Genomic DNA, 17,514 nt, shown 5'->3' on the forward strand with positions numbered 1-17,514 from the left:
AAAAGTCGAAAATTTCACCTTTGGCTCAGAGAGCCCAGTCGAAATTTGGAAAACATTAGGCAGATAAGGTACATTTTTGTAATTTTGGAATATGTAGAAAATTTTGGATGTTTTAGCTAAAAAAATTTATGTCGCATTTAATAAAAACCAAAAAATAGCTTCAAATTAATTAACCATTATAAAATGTAAATATTTTCCCATATTTAGATTAACAAACTAAAATAATGTACACTTTTGATTGTCAGTGTAGCATATGCAAACATTGTAAGCTAAAGTGTGTTCGTATGGCCACACATACGTAGATGAAGATACTGTTCATATTTTTTTACTCATATTTACTTTGCTCTCAATGCCAATTGTCTATCGCTGGGACAGACAAATCTGTTTCCACTGCCGCCATTGTTAAGGCTTCGAAAATCCATGGCCAAAATGCAGTAGCCACTTAACAAAGGCAAAAAGATATACTCCACTCGCACACACAAACACACGCGCGCGAATACAAACAAACCGTTTAATTATCAGTGGAAGATAATTTGAAGTTTAATATAAATTTATTATTGCAATAATTATGATATTGATATTATGATTTATGGTAAACGAATTAATTTTTATCAAGGGTTATATATGTATACTTTGTTTTCTAAACACAATTTGAGATTAACATATTTTTGCTATTATAATTTTTGCATTTGTAAAGTAAAGCCTACTTTTAGGCTATACCATTAGACTAATACGCCTTGGTTTCGATTTGATTCATTAAACCACTTAAATTTTCCACCAATTGATTTATATTTGAAAATTTTCGCTTGACAAACTCTTTCTTTTAAATCAAGAAATAATTTTGCGTTATTTGCAATATCACCGCCTATCTACATTTTTTGTTACGCCCTGTTTAATGGTTGATTTCAGACTGAAAATCACAAATTTATGCCTGTTGCTTGGTAGTTAACAGTCCGGCTGCCACAAAAGAAAAAAAAAGTTTTTGTCTCCACAATTTTCCCCACAGCTCCCAACTTATGGGTGGAAAACTCCTCTTTAGAGGCTCTCGGCTTGCTCTCTCGTAGCATTCTACTAACAGTTTCATCAGCATTTTCCTCTTATCATAACCATTGCATATTCTCCCTATGAATCATGCAATACAAACTTTCTCTCGCTCTCTCTATTACTCTCTACGGCAATTCTCTAACAGCATGTCTCCATATGCCGTTATTCCCTTTATGTTTGTGTTTTTGTTTCACAAAGTTGATAAACGTATTTTCTTCCTAGGTCTATAACAGAGTTGCCATTTAGCATTTAATAAAAAATGGCGTAAAATTCAGAAAAAATAAGAAAACTTGGTAAGATGTTGTTGGGCACTTACAATTCTTACTTTACCTACCGAATACTGAACTTTTTGAATTGCTACAAATATACATACATACAGAAGTGCAAAGTATGGTGTATATGGAGCTGAAAAATAACCCTTAGACTAGTTCAAAAAATAACCCTTAGACTAGTTCAAAAATTTTAACATTAATTTCTAAACATTGGAACCTTCGGGCAACATCAAACGTTCCCGATTTACGGATGTAGGATATAGAAGCGAGAAATCACTCTCGTAGGCGTCTATAAGGAAAGGAGTGATATTACTGGCCCAATATAAAGACAAAACTTTGGAAATAAAAATATCGTTTTCTTCAAAGTATGAACATTCACTTTTTTAGATCCTAACGTTCTCTTCAAGATTTAGTGCATCAATTGGAAAATTTTAATATGCCTTTAAGCAAAATGGCAACACGGTATTACCCCACATACTCACACTTGGACCAACGCTTAAAAAACATTGTGACATTCCAGACATTCATTCGAGTTTGCTTTTCTATTTGTTTTCGCATTTGTTTATTCTTTCATATTCTCCCCATCTGCTTTCCTACTGTGGTTTTTTTTTCTTATATTCTTCTCTCCACGTGCATGTTAAATTGTTGTCATTCCAGAGGGTAGGATGCGTTGGTCAGGAATTTAATGGGGGTGGTGCTTTTGGCTAGGGAGTTTTTGTTTGTTTTTTTTTTTTTTTTTTTTTTGCTTACTCAATATTTTTTCTCAGCTCAGCTTGATTGGTTTGCTTAAGGGTCTCATTGTTTCGTATGCTTGTTCATTGCCTCCCCTCCCATCCCTCTACCAAAATTGTATCCAATATTCGTTCATTTTATCGTTCCTCCAATGCATTTTAGGGCCAGTAAATTTCTTTGAAACGTTTCGGTATTTGTTGTCTTTTGTGGCTTAGCATATTAATGATGTGTTCATTGTGGTCTTCATCCCGTTAAATGGAACAACAGCAAAAGGTGGGGGTTTCAACATGTAGCAAAACTTAGTATAGAACAAAAAAAACATTTTTGTTGCATATTTCTGTGATAGCGTATAGTAAAGCATACTTTAAGGGTTGGAACACAAAATTAATTATGACGAGTTATTAGAAGCATATACCAAAGCTATGTGAATAAATTCATAGTGAAATAGGGCATTCTGTTAAAGCATAAAGTGCATGGTTTCCATGTGGGGTTGAAGGTATTGCATACATAACCACCATAAGCTACACCCAGAGAAAAATCTATAGTTGGATATAGGGAACAAAATATGAGTTAGAAAAGCTCATTAGAAAACCAGAAATTTCACAAATGAAAGGGTAAAGGCTCAAGGTGTATTTCTTCCTGCTCTTTATCGTATCCAAATTGTAATCCAACTGATCAAAGGTTGATCCAATATTGAAACCCAATCAGACTATATATATGGTCATATCGTCAATTGCTCTTCTGTCCACTGTAGCGGATATTCTTGAAGCTATTTATCATTACCACTTCACAGAACAGCTAACGTTGGCTGAACGTCAGCATGGTTTCCTCCATCAGGAAGACCACCACTACTCCTTTGAAATTAAGAACCAACAGTGCAGAGGGATGGAATAGAATGAGACCAAAACACGCTTCTTTTTCGAAACACTTGACTATTCCAAACCCTTCAATGTGGAAAGATATGTCTCCCTCTAGGAAATATAATGGAAACTCCCTCCCTGATTATCTGTGACCTTGAGGTGAAGATCGCCGTATACCCTTTGCACTGGGGAATCATCTGCACTTTTCCGCCCCGAAGTCGACATATTCATGTTTTGTACTAAAGAGGTGAAGCAGGCGCTTGACATCAAGGCACCCAAGTATTTCAAGCTCCCACTTTAATACACAAGCGGAATTGAAGGTCAAAAACGTAAGGCGCAGAAAAACACACCATGAAGGCATTAGCAGCCAGAACAAAGCAAAATTAGCAAATATTGCGCTGTTGATTACCATCGGCTGTACTTTGAAGGTGCTGAAACAACATCCGCATTATGAGTGCAAAATTCGAATGTTAGAAAGATATTATTCCGCGGAATGTGTGTAGATATACCTTTGGATCATTACATCCACCTGGTTCGAGCGACGGCGTTTACTTGATTGGAATCAGCTGAGGTGAGATAACTAAGGCGGCCTTATGAAAAGCGGTTCAGAATGCCATATCTTCCTACCAGCACAGTGTTGTAGAACCCCAAGTGTTAGCAAATATGACAGGCGACGGCTAAGAGTGATCTGAACGGAACTATCTTAGCTAAGTATTTAATAGGGAACCTATAAACCCTACCACTAAAGATGAATACCCCAAACATTGTGCAGAATATTTGTTCACTGCAAAGTGCTCAAAATTGGTCCGCATGAACATTAAAGTAAACATTTCCCATAGTCCCCTTGTACTCCGGTAATTATGACAGAAAATAATCGCTACAATAATTACTTGGGCCGTCTTGTCTATAATAAATGACATGCACCTCTTTATGCTAAGAGAAATTGTCGAGAAGGAAATGTCCTTTGTGAGCCTATGATACCAGACTTTCAAATTAACTGCGCTTTTTTTCCAACGCAAAATTTTGAGGTACATATGGCGCCGCCAATTGTTCTCATTCTTTTTTACATAATCGCTTTTTTAATTTCATGTAAATAATTTATTTACAAAAACTTAATATCTAATAATAAAAACTGATCATCTCTATCTCCCTATTCCTCCTGCAACCGCAAACGGTGTTGTGTTAAAAATGCCACATCAAATATAGCTTCTTGCTGCAGTAGCTCATGGACATCATATTTCATAGATTCTTCGTAGGCATATGATATACTAGTATCGTATAGCATCATTTTACAATGAGCCAGGGCCAAGATACAATTCCTTAGACGTGCTATAACTTCCCGATCGGAACGTGGTATCACTTCGGACAAATTTTGGGAGAAACCTCCGTCCCCACCTTCTGCATTGGCTCCAGCTGACGGCGATATCCAAATAAAACCATTGTTGCCCAAAATAATACTGGCACCACAAGGTAAATTATGAAAATGGGTTTTACGTCTTTTCACCAGAGAGGGAAAAACTTTAACCAATACTCCTTGTGAAAGCTTTCCATATTTTAGTGATCGCGTATACAAGGACAAGGTGCCCTCATCATAAATATTTTGAACTTCGGCTGATATAAGATCACCTTCTTGTAAATACTTTCTCATAGCTTGTTCATCTTCAGCTTGACGTCTTCTCAACTCACCACCTGGCAAATTCACCGACGAAAGTAAGAGTATGGAATCCAATCTTGAATTTGTGTCGACTTTCCATCTTTTTTGTTGAACCTCGGTTATACGGGCTACCACTACATCACCAATTTCACCCACATAGCGACTTTTCAGAGGTTTAATAGAGACCAATTTATTGACCTGTTCCATAACACCAGCCACAGAGGCTTTTATATCATCGCCCTCCACATAAGTTCCATGGCCTTTCATGAATCCCTGTTGTGCTGTTACAACTTCTCCTGGTGTATATAGCCGTGGTGCATTAGCCTGATTTTGGGCCAAAAGACCCATATTAACGCGATCTAATGCCAGACGAATGTTAACATTTGTAGTCATTTTAAAAATTAGAAAATAAAAATGTAAACAAATACACGTGTTTTAAAAGCCGGTTAAACAAAAATTGACGCCTTTAAGCATCTATCGAATCTTTATGCCGATAGAGATGCCACATTGTTTAAATTGCGTATCGTGCCCAATCGTAGGAAAATTAACAGGTAATGTATAGAAAACAGCTAAAATGAAAAATCGATAAACTATGGGTACAATGTTTAATTTTCGCTACGAAAAGCAAGTTTACTTTTTTGAATCAACGAATATAGAAATCTGAAATGTATCACAATCAAAGCCTTCTATAATCTGATACAAAAAATATATTCATCACATTTAGCATTTTTGTGGAACAAATCTACAGTTATTTACAAACTATCAGTTATTCCGGACGACAGTGCTCGTGTCGAACATATCCCATATATTGTGCACATAATAAGTTTAGTCCGAAGGCAACATCGATACTGCTGCATGTTTATGGGATCGATAACACATTTACCGATTATTTAGTCATCGCAAACAAGTCGTATCGATTCGACAAACTGTAAGATTCTTTACAAACACCGACATTCCGTTCGAGTTTAACCGCTAAAATCGCCATTTTTCACGATTACTGTTCTTTAATAACCCATTTTAACGAATATAAACATTTTTTGTTTAGAATCGAAAAGTCTACACGCTGGCCAAGATTGGACCGACCAATAGATTTAAGCCCTGTAGTGGGATTCTGTATTTCTTCACGATAATCGCATCGTTTACGTCGTCTACAAAAAAACGTGTTTGCCTAACTGTTTTTTAAGCTGCGTTGCGTTTGGCAACCCTGCTAAAAAAAACGGTGTAATGACAAAAACAGTTAGCAAATTGGAATTTGTTTGCAAATTTAAAAGAAATACACAAAGCCGGAATAGAGATATGGGCGATATTCTAAACCACCAGAAAATCTTCGTTGTTTACTTAACGATGTATTTATTGTTATCTGCATAGAGAACCCCACAGCTGATTTTAAACGATTTTAAATGTAGTTTAAAACGTTTACCGAATAGCTTGGATGTTATTTTTCTTGTTATACCTTCTTAAAGATGCGATTCATCGTTAAAATTGAATACAGAATCCCAATACTGAGATAATTCCAAACAATTGGTAATGCGCTTTACAGACTATCAGTTATTCCGGACGACAGTGCTCGTGTCGAACATATCCCATATATTGTGCACATTACACGTTAAGTCCGAAGGCATAATCGATACTGCTGCATGTTTATGGGATCGATAACACATTTACCGATTATTTAGTCATCGCCTACAAGTCGTATCGATCCGACACACTGTAAGATTCTTTACAAACACCGACATTCCGTCCGGAATAACTGATAGTCTGTAAAGCGCATAAGCGAAGTTGAGTTGTTATTTTGTGAAAGAATTTCACCTTTGATGGATGGATTCACCCTTGTGTTTATTGGGGCGCCCAACATTACGATCAGCTGAAATAATTACACTACCTCAGTAATTTTGTCACGAGATAACCACCTGGCATTAAATCAGCTGTTTAGCTTTTTTGTTTTCATTGCCAGGCCTCAATCATTTGTGAATGCCAAATTGCAATATGCGTCATTTGTATTGTTTGTGTCCGAGGAAAACACACGAAATTCAAAGTAGTGGAAGCAAAAACAACTTGTTAACCCTTGATTGTTTAAGAGGGTAGAAGTAAGGGGGTGAATACAAACAGGTTTTCTTCAATTATTAATAAATAAATTAAATTTACAAAGCCATAAACACTTGGCTTTGCTTGTCCATTCGAAGTGAGAAAACAAAAGTTCCTCTTAGTGTCGTTTCAACCATAATCAAGTGAAGAAGACAAAAATAGTAGTTAATACATAGTAAAACTTCTCGAACAAACGTGAAGTAAAAAAAAATGGCACCACGTATTTGTGTGACCATTTTGGTGGTTTGTGCATTATTGTGCATTGTTTTTTCACCCTTGAGCGAAGGCAAAAGAACCTTGGGAGGTTCAGGTCGTAAAACGTCATCTGGCGGAGGTACAACACGTAGACAGCCAGATACTCATAGTGTGACAAAACCGACATATAATACCAACAGTGGAAATTCTCACGCTGACCAAGCAAAACTAAGTTATCCTAATTATAATTCGCAACCTAATCGCCCACCCGTTAATGGTGCGCCTTCCTCTGGAAATGCCCCACCTATTGGATGGAATACAAACCAACAACATGCTGGGCCACCACCAGCCTATTCGTCGAGTAATGTAGCTGGTGGAGCTCATACTAATATGCATGAACCACCGCCAGCATATCAAAAACCAAATTATGGTGCTGCTCCTCCAAACTATGGAGCTGCTCCTCCAAACTATAATCAAGCTACAGGAACACATTATGGACAAGCTTCGTATCCGCAACAACAAATGCCGGCAGGCTCCACTTTAGTAAATGGTCCACCACCTGGTTATGCCATGTCTGGCGGATATCCTATGTCAGGAGGTTATCCAATGGGTGGATATCATGGTCAACCTGGAGGTTATTATCCTGGAAGTGTTCCTGCAGGAACTAGTTATATACCAGCCGGAGGTTCGTTACCTGCAGGAGCTGTCCTATTATCATCACCACCACAACAATCATCATCTGGTTTAGGATTCGGTAAGTTTAATTGGGAGCGAATGTATTATTTTCACAGAATTATTATGGATTTCAATTTATTTGAGGTGAAAGTTCCCCGAGTCGCGTGACTATTATGGGCCAGCTAAAAAAATGCTGAGGAAATAAAATTAAAAATAATCTAAACATTAACGATGGTACTACCACAGTGATGAAATTGATTTAGATGAAAAAAAATAATAATAAGCCAAATAATTTGAAATGAAACGGAAGATACGTTGAGTTAAAGGTATTTTATGCACGAGTTATGCTATTTTACTATTTTAATGAGCGACTGGAATCAAATCTGCTATAACTCAATGCAAAAATAGGTTATACGTTGGAACAAAATCATTTTTTTCAGCACTGACCGTGTCATTAGTCTCATAGTTGGAATTTCATAAAATTGAGCTATGCCCTGAATATTTTTTCTAAGTAATGTTTGTATATTTGCCAATTATGTACGGCCATGTTATTCCCTTTTTGTAGTACTGAATATATACGAACAGGGACGTAGCCATAGCGAGGGAAGTAAATCCTCATGCCCGAGCAGTTTGCAATCTCCTTATACACACAGAAAAATATCACTAAAAATTTTTAATTAACATTTTAACATTCAACTAAAATTTTAGTAGCTACAATTAAATTGTTAATTAAACCAAAAATCAAAAACCGAAATTAATTTATTAATTGGATAAATTAATTTTTTAGTAGGGGCTGGTAATTTTGTACTCGGAGCATTTAATTGGATTGAATTTCGTGATTGAAATCAAGAATATTTTCTATTCTGTGTATATTTCATGGACAACTTTGAGTTGACTTCCCAAACACACTGCCTCTGCCCTAAAAATCTAATTCTGACTACGTCCCTGAATTATTACCTGTGCTCTTCAACAATGGCCATACATTTGCACGTGGCTTAAAAAGGGGATTTACAATAATTATCGGATCGCAATTACAGTTTTCTATTCATTGAAATAACAAAGCTTTTCAAAACTAATTCATGCATACTTTGCATGCACGAATAAAACAATAATAAAAAATAAGCACCTACACTCTTCCAGTGCTTTACTCCGCTAAATTTGTAGCGATAAATGATTGTCATTTAGTGTTTTGTTATTGATGACCAAACAAAAATATCACTAATGTTTATCCAAAGAAAACGCTTTCTTCTATTAGATTTTTAGTTTAAATATAGCAGGTCATCTAACGTAGATTATAAGGACAATTATCCACTTAACATATAAATGGTGACTATACAAAAATAAACATAAAGAAAGTACGTATTCTTAAATGTATTCTCATTAAAATAAGTTACAACGACCTCTGGTAGGACGAATCAATATTAGGTGGAATGATTCATATTTTGTTTTTTGTTTTTACTACGGTCAGTTGAGGAAAATTACGAAAATACTAAAATAAATTTGTCTTGGCTTGGATATTTGTAAATACATACAGTGACAAACCTCTAAAAAAAAATCGTCTCCATTATTCATGTTCATTTGAGACAGTTGATGGGAAAAATACCACCCACGAATCCAAAGCTTTCTTCAACACGAAATACAATTTGGGTAATGTAAGAATGTTACTGTGTAACACCTATTTCCTGAATTGATAATTATAATATTTCGAAAAAAAGTGATTTTTTCTTTATGCACTTATAAACTCCAAACTTTAAAAGTAGATCAATTTAAGATATCTGGAGCTAAAAATTGAACAAAGAATACTTACACGGGTAGTTCGATATGTACTCAAGGTTTCCACAATTGGTAGAATTCTATCAAAAATTGTACTTTATACAATTTTATACAAATTACATTTTGACAAAATTTTCTATAGAAATAAAATTTTACAAAAATTTTCTATAGAAATAAAATTTTGACAAAATTTTCTATAGTACTAAAATTTTGATAAAATTTTCTATAGAACTAAAATTTTGCCAAAATTTCCTATAGGAATAAAATTTTGACAAAATTTTCTATAGAAATAAAATATTGACAAAATTTTCTATAGAAATAAAATTTTGACAAAATTTTCTATAGAAATAAAATGTTGACAAAATCTTCTATAGAAATAAAATTTTGACAAAATTTTCTATAGAAAGAAAATATTGACAAAATTTTCTATAGAAATAAAATTTTGACAAAATTTTCTATAGAAATAAAATTTTGACAAAATTTTGTATAGAAGTGAAATTTTGACAAAATTTTCTATAGAAATAAAATTTTGACAAAGTTTTCCATAGAAATAAAATTTTGACAAAATTTTCTATAGAAATAAAATTTTGACAAAATTTTCTATAGAAATAAAATTTTGACAAAAATTTCTAAGAAATAAAATTTTTACAAACATTTCTATAGAAATACAATTTTGACAAAATTTTCTATACAAGTAAAATTTTGACAAAATTTTCTATACAAATGAAATTTTGACAAAATTTTCTATACAAATGAAATTTTGACAAATTTTCTATAGAAATAAAATTTTGACAAATTTTCTATAGAAATGAAATTTTGACAAAATTTTCTATAGAAATAACATTTTGACAAAGTTTTCTATAGATATAAAATTTTGACAAAATTTTCTATAGAGATAAAATTTTGACAAAATTTTCTATAGAAATAAAATTTTGACAAAATTTTCTATAGAAATACAATTTTGACAAAACTCTATAGAACTAAAATTTTGACAAAATTTTCTTTAGAAGTAAAATTTTGACAAAGTTTTCTACAGAAATAAAATTTTGACAAAATTTTCTATAGAAACAAAATTTTGTCAAAATTTTCTATAGAAATACAATTTTGACAACATTTTCTATTTAATTTTCGTGTTAAATCTCCCTTTTTGTAGATGTAGTCCCGTTGCTAAAATCGTAAGTACATTTAAAGTTCGATACATTTACAATCCAAGTGATATTTTTACACCCAAAAGACTATTCATTCATTCGAAAAAAAGATTTTTTAAAATTGGTAGATTCGTGGTAAAATTTTCTTCAAATTTTGGTAGATAATTTCTGGCAATTGTGGCAACCGGTTTTTGAAAAGTTTCGGGTACCTCATCGCAGGGAAGCTGCAAATTTTTCATTCATCTGAAAAACGTGTCTCAAGGGCTTCAAAATAGTACTCGGTGGTGGACAAGACTTTCGACTGATAATTATCTTACAGGAGTTGTCAGTCAGTTCGATATCATCGTGAAAATCCGCTCATATCTTCAATAAATTGGCTCGTTTTTCCCAACTAGGTCCGCTTTCCCCGTGACCAGTTCTATTAGGTTAGGATAGGTAAGTGGCAGATTAATAATTCAGGCTCACTTAGACTATTTAGTTCATTGTGATACCACAGTGGTGAATTTCTCTCTTATCACTGAGTGCTGCCCGATTCTATGTTAAGCTCAATGACAAGGGACCTCCTTTTTATAGCCGAGTCCGAGCGGCGTTCCACATTACAGTGAAACCACTTAGAGAAGCTTTGAAACACTCAACAATGTCACCAGCATTGCTGAGGTGGGGTAATCCACCGCTGAAAAACTTTTTTGGTGTTCGATCGAAGCAGGAATCGAACCCACGACCTTGTGTATGCAAGGCGGGCATGCTAACCATTGCACCACGGTTGCTCGCAAATATGTAATGTAGCAAATGTTTCATGAAAGTTGTCCACTTTTGAGAGAGATTTGACAACATTTTCTATAGAAATAAAATTTTGACAAAAATTTCTTTAGAAATAAAATGTTGACAAAATTTTCATAGAAATAAAATTTTGACAAAATTCTATATAAATGAAATTTTGACATAATTTTCTATAGAAATAAAATTTTGACAAAATTTTCTGTAGAAATAAAATTTTGACAAAATTTTCCATAGAAATAAACTATTGACAAAATTTTCTATAGAAATAAAATTTTGACAAAATTTTCTATAGAAATAAAATTTTGACAAAATTTTCTATAGAAATAAAATTTTGACAAAATTTTCTATAGAAATAAAATTTTGACAAAATTTTCTATAGAAATAAAATTTTGACAAAATTTTCTATAGAAAGAAAATTTTGACATAATTGTCTATAGAAATAAAATTTTGACAAAATTTTCTATAGAAATAAAATTTTCTATAGAAATAAAATTTTCTACAGAAATAAAATTTTGACAAAATTTTCTATTTAATTTTCGTGTTAAATCTCCGTTTTTGTAGATGTAGTCCCGTTGCTAAAATAGTTAATACATTGAAAGTTCGACACATTTACAATCCAAGTGATATTTTAGATAATTTTTGGCAATTGTGGCAACCGATTATGTACTTCGTAAAGTGTCCAAATAACCGGTTTTTGAAAAGTTTCGCAGGGAAGCTCCAACTTTTTCATTCATCTGAAAAACGTGCCTCAAGGGCTTCAAAATAGTACTCGGTGGTGGCAGTGGCAGATTAATAATTCAGGCTCACTTAGACTATTTAGTTCATTGTGATACCACAGTGGTGAACTTCTCTCTTATCACTGAGTGCTCCCCGATTCTATGTTAAGCTCAATGACAAGGGACCTCCTTTTTATAGCCGAGTCCGAGCAGCGTTCCACATTACAGTGAAACCACTTAGAGAAGCTTTGAAACCCTCAGAAATGTCACCAGCATTACTGAGGTGGGATAATCCACCGCTGAAAAACTTTTTTGGTGTTCGATCGAAGCAGGAATCGAACCCACGACCTTGTGTATGCAAGGCGGGCATGCTAACCATTGCACCACGGTTGCTCGCAAATATGTAATGTAGCAAATGTTTCATGAAAGTTGTCCACTTTTGAGAGAGATTTTCATCTATCAGAAATACATCCAAGCGAAGATGATTTAAGTTGTGAAATATTCAAGCAAGTATTTTAAAGATTCGAAAAAGCTTTCCAAATCATTCAGATTTTGAATAATATCAATAATTGCCAATGAAATAGAGACATATTATCTGGGAGAAGTTTTTTTTTTTTGATTTCTTGTCATCATGTACGAAGCTTCAAGTAGCTGTTTTTGTTTATTTCAGATTGATATTAATATAATTAAGATATAAGTGTTAATGAATAATGAATATCTGCTGTTTATTCATATTTCATTACAATCAAGAAAATGGGGTTGATTTATCTGAAAGTGGCCAAGAAACGAGTTTATGAACTCGGAGTGGAATGTTCACTTATTATCTTTAGTTTCCATATTTTCTCTTCAGAATACGAATATTATACAGATTAGTTTAGTCTTTTAATCAAGATTCAAAAGTCATCACTTAGCATTTTTTTTGTCAAAAATAGATATATACAGAAAATTTTTTGTTTCTGATTCAATTTCGAAATTTACTGATCCAATTAATTATTTAATTGAATTTTTTTCAATAAATGATAGTATAAATCACAGAATTAATTGGAAATAAAAAATATATTGATTAAAATTTTAATTGATCTCTTCGCCACTTTCAATTAAATTTAGAAATGTAATTGATTTTGGTCGAAAAACTCAATAAAATTTATTTAACATATATATGTATAATTATTTTGCCTTTTCCTTTCTTGTAATTTTACAAGAATTTATACATTGTAATTTAAAGTTTTTAATTTCTAATGAATTAGGGAACTAATAACTACCGATTAAAATTTTCAATTATATATTTAATTGCAAATTAATTTTTTATTTAATGTTATTTGGTATAATTAATATTTTAATTAAAAAATAAAAATTTTCAATAATTTTCTCAATGGAATTTGATTAAAAATTTTATTGTAAGTTTTACGTTTTTAACTTCAATCAACTGTTTAATTGTAAATATTTTTATTACATTTTTTTCCTGTGTGACTAAATGACTATTAATGCAATCTGTTACTTCCAGGTACCGGTCTTCTCGCAGGTGGTTTAGGCGGTGCTATTTTGGGTCATGCTCTGACACCCACTCATACCAGAGTTGTGGAACAGGCTCCAGCTGCTGGTAATGCTGCTGGTGGAGGCGATCGTGTTATTATCATCAACAATACTGGACAACCAATAAATGCTACCGATGCTAATGGCGCTACAATTATTACTGCTGGAGGAGCAACTCCAGCTCCAGGAACAAACAATGATAATGCAGCAGCACCAATGGCCCCAATGGCTCCTTTGGCCCCTATGCCAAGCGATATGAATACTACTACACCAATGCCAGGAACAATGCCAGATCAACAACAAAATCCACAACAACCTCCACCACAAGTCTGTTGGGAAGTACCCGTTAATGTTACCGATCCAAATGATCCAACAAAAGTAACACAAGTAGTACAATATGCATGTGCTCCGGCGCCACCAGCAGCAGCACCAGCAGCCATGGATCCTAATAATCCAAATGCAGCTCCAGGTTCATCTCCTCCAATGGCCCCTATACAAAATATGCCCGAAGGTTCACAACAATTGCAACAATCACAACAATCGACATTAGTAGGTGATGGAAGTATTAAAGATGCTGGATCAGCGGGCGACTCACAAAAGGGAGGATTTATGGGTATAATGTTGTGTTTTATGGTTAGCTATTTGATGACATATTAGAAGTAGATCTAAACGATTTTCGATAAATACTTCCTTATTCGAATTCATAATATAATAATGATATTTCAAGAATCTCGAACAAATATAGTTAGTTGTAGACCAAAAGGAAATACAAAATTCCATATATTGGAAGTAGTTAAAACAAACTTGATATTCTATTAATGTAAAGAAAAATTAATTCAAGTACATACTCTTTTTTGATTGGACAAAAGAATTGAAATTAAACCATTTATGAGTACTATTTGAACTTACTCTCTCACTCTTTGCTATTTGCACTAACTACTATCGCATATTAGTATTCATAGCAGACATTAAATGTCTCATCGCGTACTTGGTAACCTTGAATAATTCATAGCAAAATAGAAAGTGACATAAATTAAAAACAAAGAATTAAATATACCTCAATATGAAGCTTTAAATGTTATCAATCTACCTGTTTCTCTTAATGTATTACTAAACCACAAAACATACAAATAAACACCCCCCCAAGATTCGAATCCTCCTCCGCCAGTATTTAGTTAGTAATTACCATTCCCATAATTTGTTTTCCAAGTGATAAACTTATTTTTAAAATTGTTCTCTAATATTCGAAGAACTCCAATGACTCCATTCCCTCTAAACCCTTAGACACTTTTTGTTGTTATGACCTCTAGTTAACCCTTAAACACGTGCTATTCGAAGCATTGACTATTGCTCACTTTTTACATACAAAATTCATACTATATAAATTTCTTTTTGTTGGAAATACGCTGTACTAAAATAAACACTTTACACCCAATTTATAACAAAGATATGGCCTTTAACATGAAACATTTATTAGGGATTTTTTTTCAAGCCGTCCTCTGTTTGAGATTTTATTCGTTCAAACATCACCCATGTGTGTATTGTTACATGAACTACTAATATATTTTATTGGCAGCCTACATTTATTTTTATATATATTTTTGTTCCTTAAATTATTGTTGAATTTTTAAACTCGATATTTTTTCAAAATAAAAATTTTTCATTCTTAATAACACTTTAATGATAATAGTGGTGTTCGTTTTTTATATAAGTAAGGGGTACATACAAAAAAATAATTTTTGAATTCAATGACAAAATTAATTGATCCAATTAATTTTTAATTGAAATGTCTTCAATCACACAAATGATAGTAACAGCCACCGAAGACAACTAAGCTACAAGGTTAATCCTATTCTCGGAGTCCGACCAGCGCCCATAGCACCGGCGAGAGAGACCTCCCTAGGCAGACCCAACTTTTTTGTACAAACTAAGATGAGGGAAGTGCAGCCGCCTCAATTCCTACTTATCAGTGAATGATAGCAGCGTACCTGACGTGTATCCCATCTGTAATCAAGGGCCACATGACACTAGTCACCTTTTCGCTTGCCCAGCTAAGCCTACCCGTCTCACCACCAGATCACTCTGGGCATACCCCATCCTTGTCGCAGTTCCTTGATCTGGCTACTAATTGAACTACATAGGCATAGAACAAAATGGATGAAACTACATTAAAAACTGTTACAACAACAACATTAATTGATCCAATTAAAAAATTAATTGATACTATTAATTTTTGTGATTGATTTTTGCTTTAAGTAAACAAAATTGTTGAATCAATTAAATTTTTATTTCAATATTTTTTAAAAATTCAATTGGTGAAAATTTTTTCTGTTTACGGTCTGACTAGACAAATATTTGATCATAATAGGCTTCAAACATTTGTTCCAGGAACATTTTCGAAAAATCCCAATAAAATTGGTGGAACATAGTCCTGGTGTTATGTTGAATATCCCATCGGAGCTTCAAATGTTTGCTGATTCGACTGCGGGGAGAAATTCTCTTTTGATTTCTGTAAAAAAAATCCCAGTATGACCGCATCGTAAGTCTACCATATGGAAAATGGTGTAAATATTCGTTGCAAATGAAAAGGGTATTTGTCAAAAAGTGTTACCACCTCAAACCACCACATTTATTTTAAAGGCCAAAATTTCCGCTACCCATAAGAAATGCATGGCCACACAATCCAAAAAAAAAGTTACCAAAATTTGAAGAAAATTTTACCAAATAAAAAAATCATAATTAGCAGTTTTTTCTTAGAAAATGTTCTCTAAATTTTGTTTCTATAGAAAATTTTGGCAAAATTCTATTCCTAGAGAAAATTTTGTCAATTTTATTCCTAGAGAAAATTTTGTCAAAATTTTATTCCTAGAGAAAATTTTGTCAAAATTTTATTCCTATAGAAAATTTTGTCAAAATTTTATTTCGATAGAAAGTTTTATCAACATTTTATTTTGTTAACATTTTATTCATAGAGAAAATTTTGTGAAAATTTATTTCGATAGAAAATTTTTTCAAAATTTTCTTTTTATTACGTTGGAAAATTTTGTCAAAATTTTATTTCTATAGAAAATTATGTCTAAATTTTGTTTCTATAGAAAATTTTGTCAAAATTTTATTTCTATAGAAAATTTTGTCAAAATTTTATTTCCATAGAAAATTTTGTCAAAATTTTATTTCTATAGAAAATTTTGTCAAAATTTTATTTCTATAGAAAATTTTGTCAAAATTCTATTTCTATAGAAAATTTTGTCAAAATTTTATTTCTATAGAAAATTTTGTAAAAAATTTATTTCTATAGAAAATTTTGTTAAAAATTTATTCCTAGAGAAAATTTTGTGAAAATTTTATTTCGACAGAAAATTTTTTCAAAATTTTATTTCGATAGAAAATTTTATCAATATTTTATTTTGTTGGAAAATTTTGTCAAAATTTTATTTCGATAGAAAATTATGTCAACATTTATTTTTTCTATATTCTTTCTATAGAAAATGTCAAAATTTTATTTCTATAGAAAATTTTGTCAAAATTTTATTCCTAGAGAAAATTTTCTCTAAATTTTATTTCTATAGAAAATTTTGTGAAAATTTATTTCGACAGAAAATTTTCTCTAAATTTTATTTCTATAGAAAATTTTGTCAAAATTTTATTCCTAGAGAAAATTTTGTCAAAATTTTATTCCTAGAGAAAATTTTGTGAAAATTTATTTCGACAGAAAATTTTTTCAAAATTTTATTTCGACAGAAAATTTTATCAAAATTTTGTCAAAATTTTATTTCGATAGAAAATTATGTCAAAATTTATTTTTTTATATTCTTTCTATAGAAAATTTTGTCAAAATTTAATCCTAGAGAAATTTTTCTCTAAATTTTATTTCTATAGAAAATTTTGTCAAAATTTTTTTCCTAGAGAAAATTTTGTGAACATTTTATTTCGACAGAAAATTTTTTCAAAATTTTATTTCGATAGAAAATTTTATCAATATTTTATTTTGTTGGAAAATTTTGTCAAAATTTTATTTCAATAGAAAATTATGTCGAAATGTATTTT

The 17,514-nt window shown here is 32.2% G+C and overlaps 3 protein-coding genes across 3 annotated transcripts in view; 1 reads left to right on the top strand and 2 right to left on the bottom strand.

Moving 5' to 3' along the window:
• The window catches only part of Rph (Rabphilin), a 44,805-nt gene extending 43,927 nt beyond the window's left edge, over nucleotides 1-878 (bottom strand). Inside the window, exon 1 of the mRNA XM_075302142.1 lies at nucleotides 340-878. Within this exon, the coding sequence (XP_075158257.1) occupies nucleotides 340-422 (83 nt within the window). The 5' untranslated portion in view covers nucleotides 423-878. The remainder of the gene's footprint in view (nucleotides 1-339) is intronic.
• A 3,105-nt stretch (nucleotides 879-3,983) lies between these two features.
• Rrp4 (exosome complex component Rrp4) lies at nucleotides 3,984-5,031 on the bottom strand. Its single transcript, XM_075300513.1, has one exon. The coding sequence runs from the start codon at nucleotides 4,953-4,955 to the stop codon at nucleotides 4,059-4,061; it is 897 nt and encodes a 298-aa protein (XP_075156628.1). The 5' UTR covers nucleotides 4,956-5,031; the 3' UTR covers nucleotides 3,984-4,058.
• A 1,678-nt stretch (nucleotides 5,032-6,709) lies between these two features.
• LOC142232311 (uncharacterized) lies at nucleotides 6,710-14,270 on the top strand. Its single transcript, XM_075303062.1, has 2 exons — nucleotides 6,710-7,596; nucleotides 13,439-14,270. The coding sequence occupies exons 1-2, from the start codon at nucleotides 6,858-6,860 to the stop codon at nucleotides 14,122-14,124; spliced, it is 1,425 nt and encodes a 474-aa protein (XP_075159177.1). The 5' UTR covers nucleotides 6,710-6,857; the 3' UTR covers nucleotides 14,125-14,270.
• Nucleotides 14,271-17,514: the final 3,244 nt, after the last annotated feature.

The sequence above is a fragment of the Haematobia irritans genome, chromosome 3 (assembly GCF_050003625.1).
Source record: "Haematobia irritans isolate KBUSLIRL chromosome 3, ASM5000362v1, whole genome shotgun sequence".
Lineage (NCBI taxonomy): Eukaryota > Metazoa > Arthropoda > Insecta > Diptera > Muscidae > Haematobia > Haematobia irritans.

Bases quoted from the DNA above. Each gene is read 5' to 3' on its own strand.
- Rrp4 (XM_075300513.1), bottom strand. From the start codon at position 4,955: ATGACTACAAATGTTAACATTCGTCTGGCATTAGATCGCGTTAATATG.
- LOC142232311 (XM_075303062.1), top strand. From the start codon at position 6,858: ATGGCACCACGTATTTGTGTGACCATTTTGGTGGTTTGTGCATTATTG. The intron at 7,597-13,438 runs GTAAGTTTAATT...TGTTACTTCCAG, and splicing joins ATCATCTGGTTTAGGATTCG to GTACCGGTCTTCTCGCAGGT.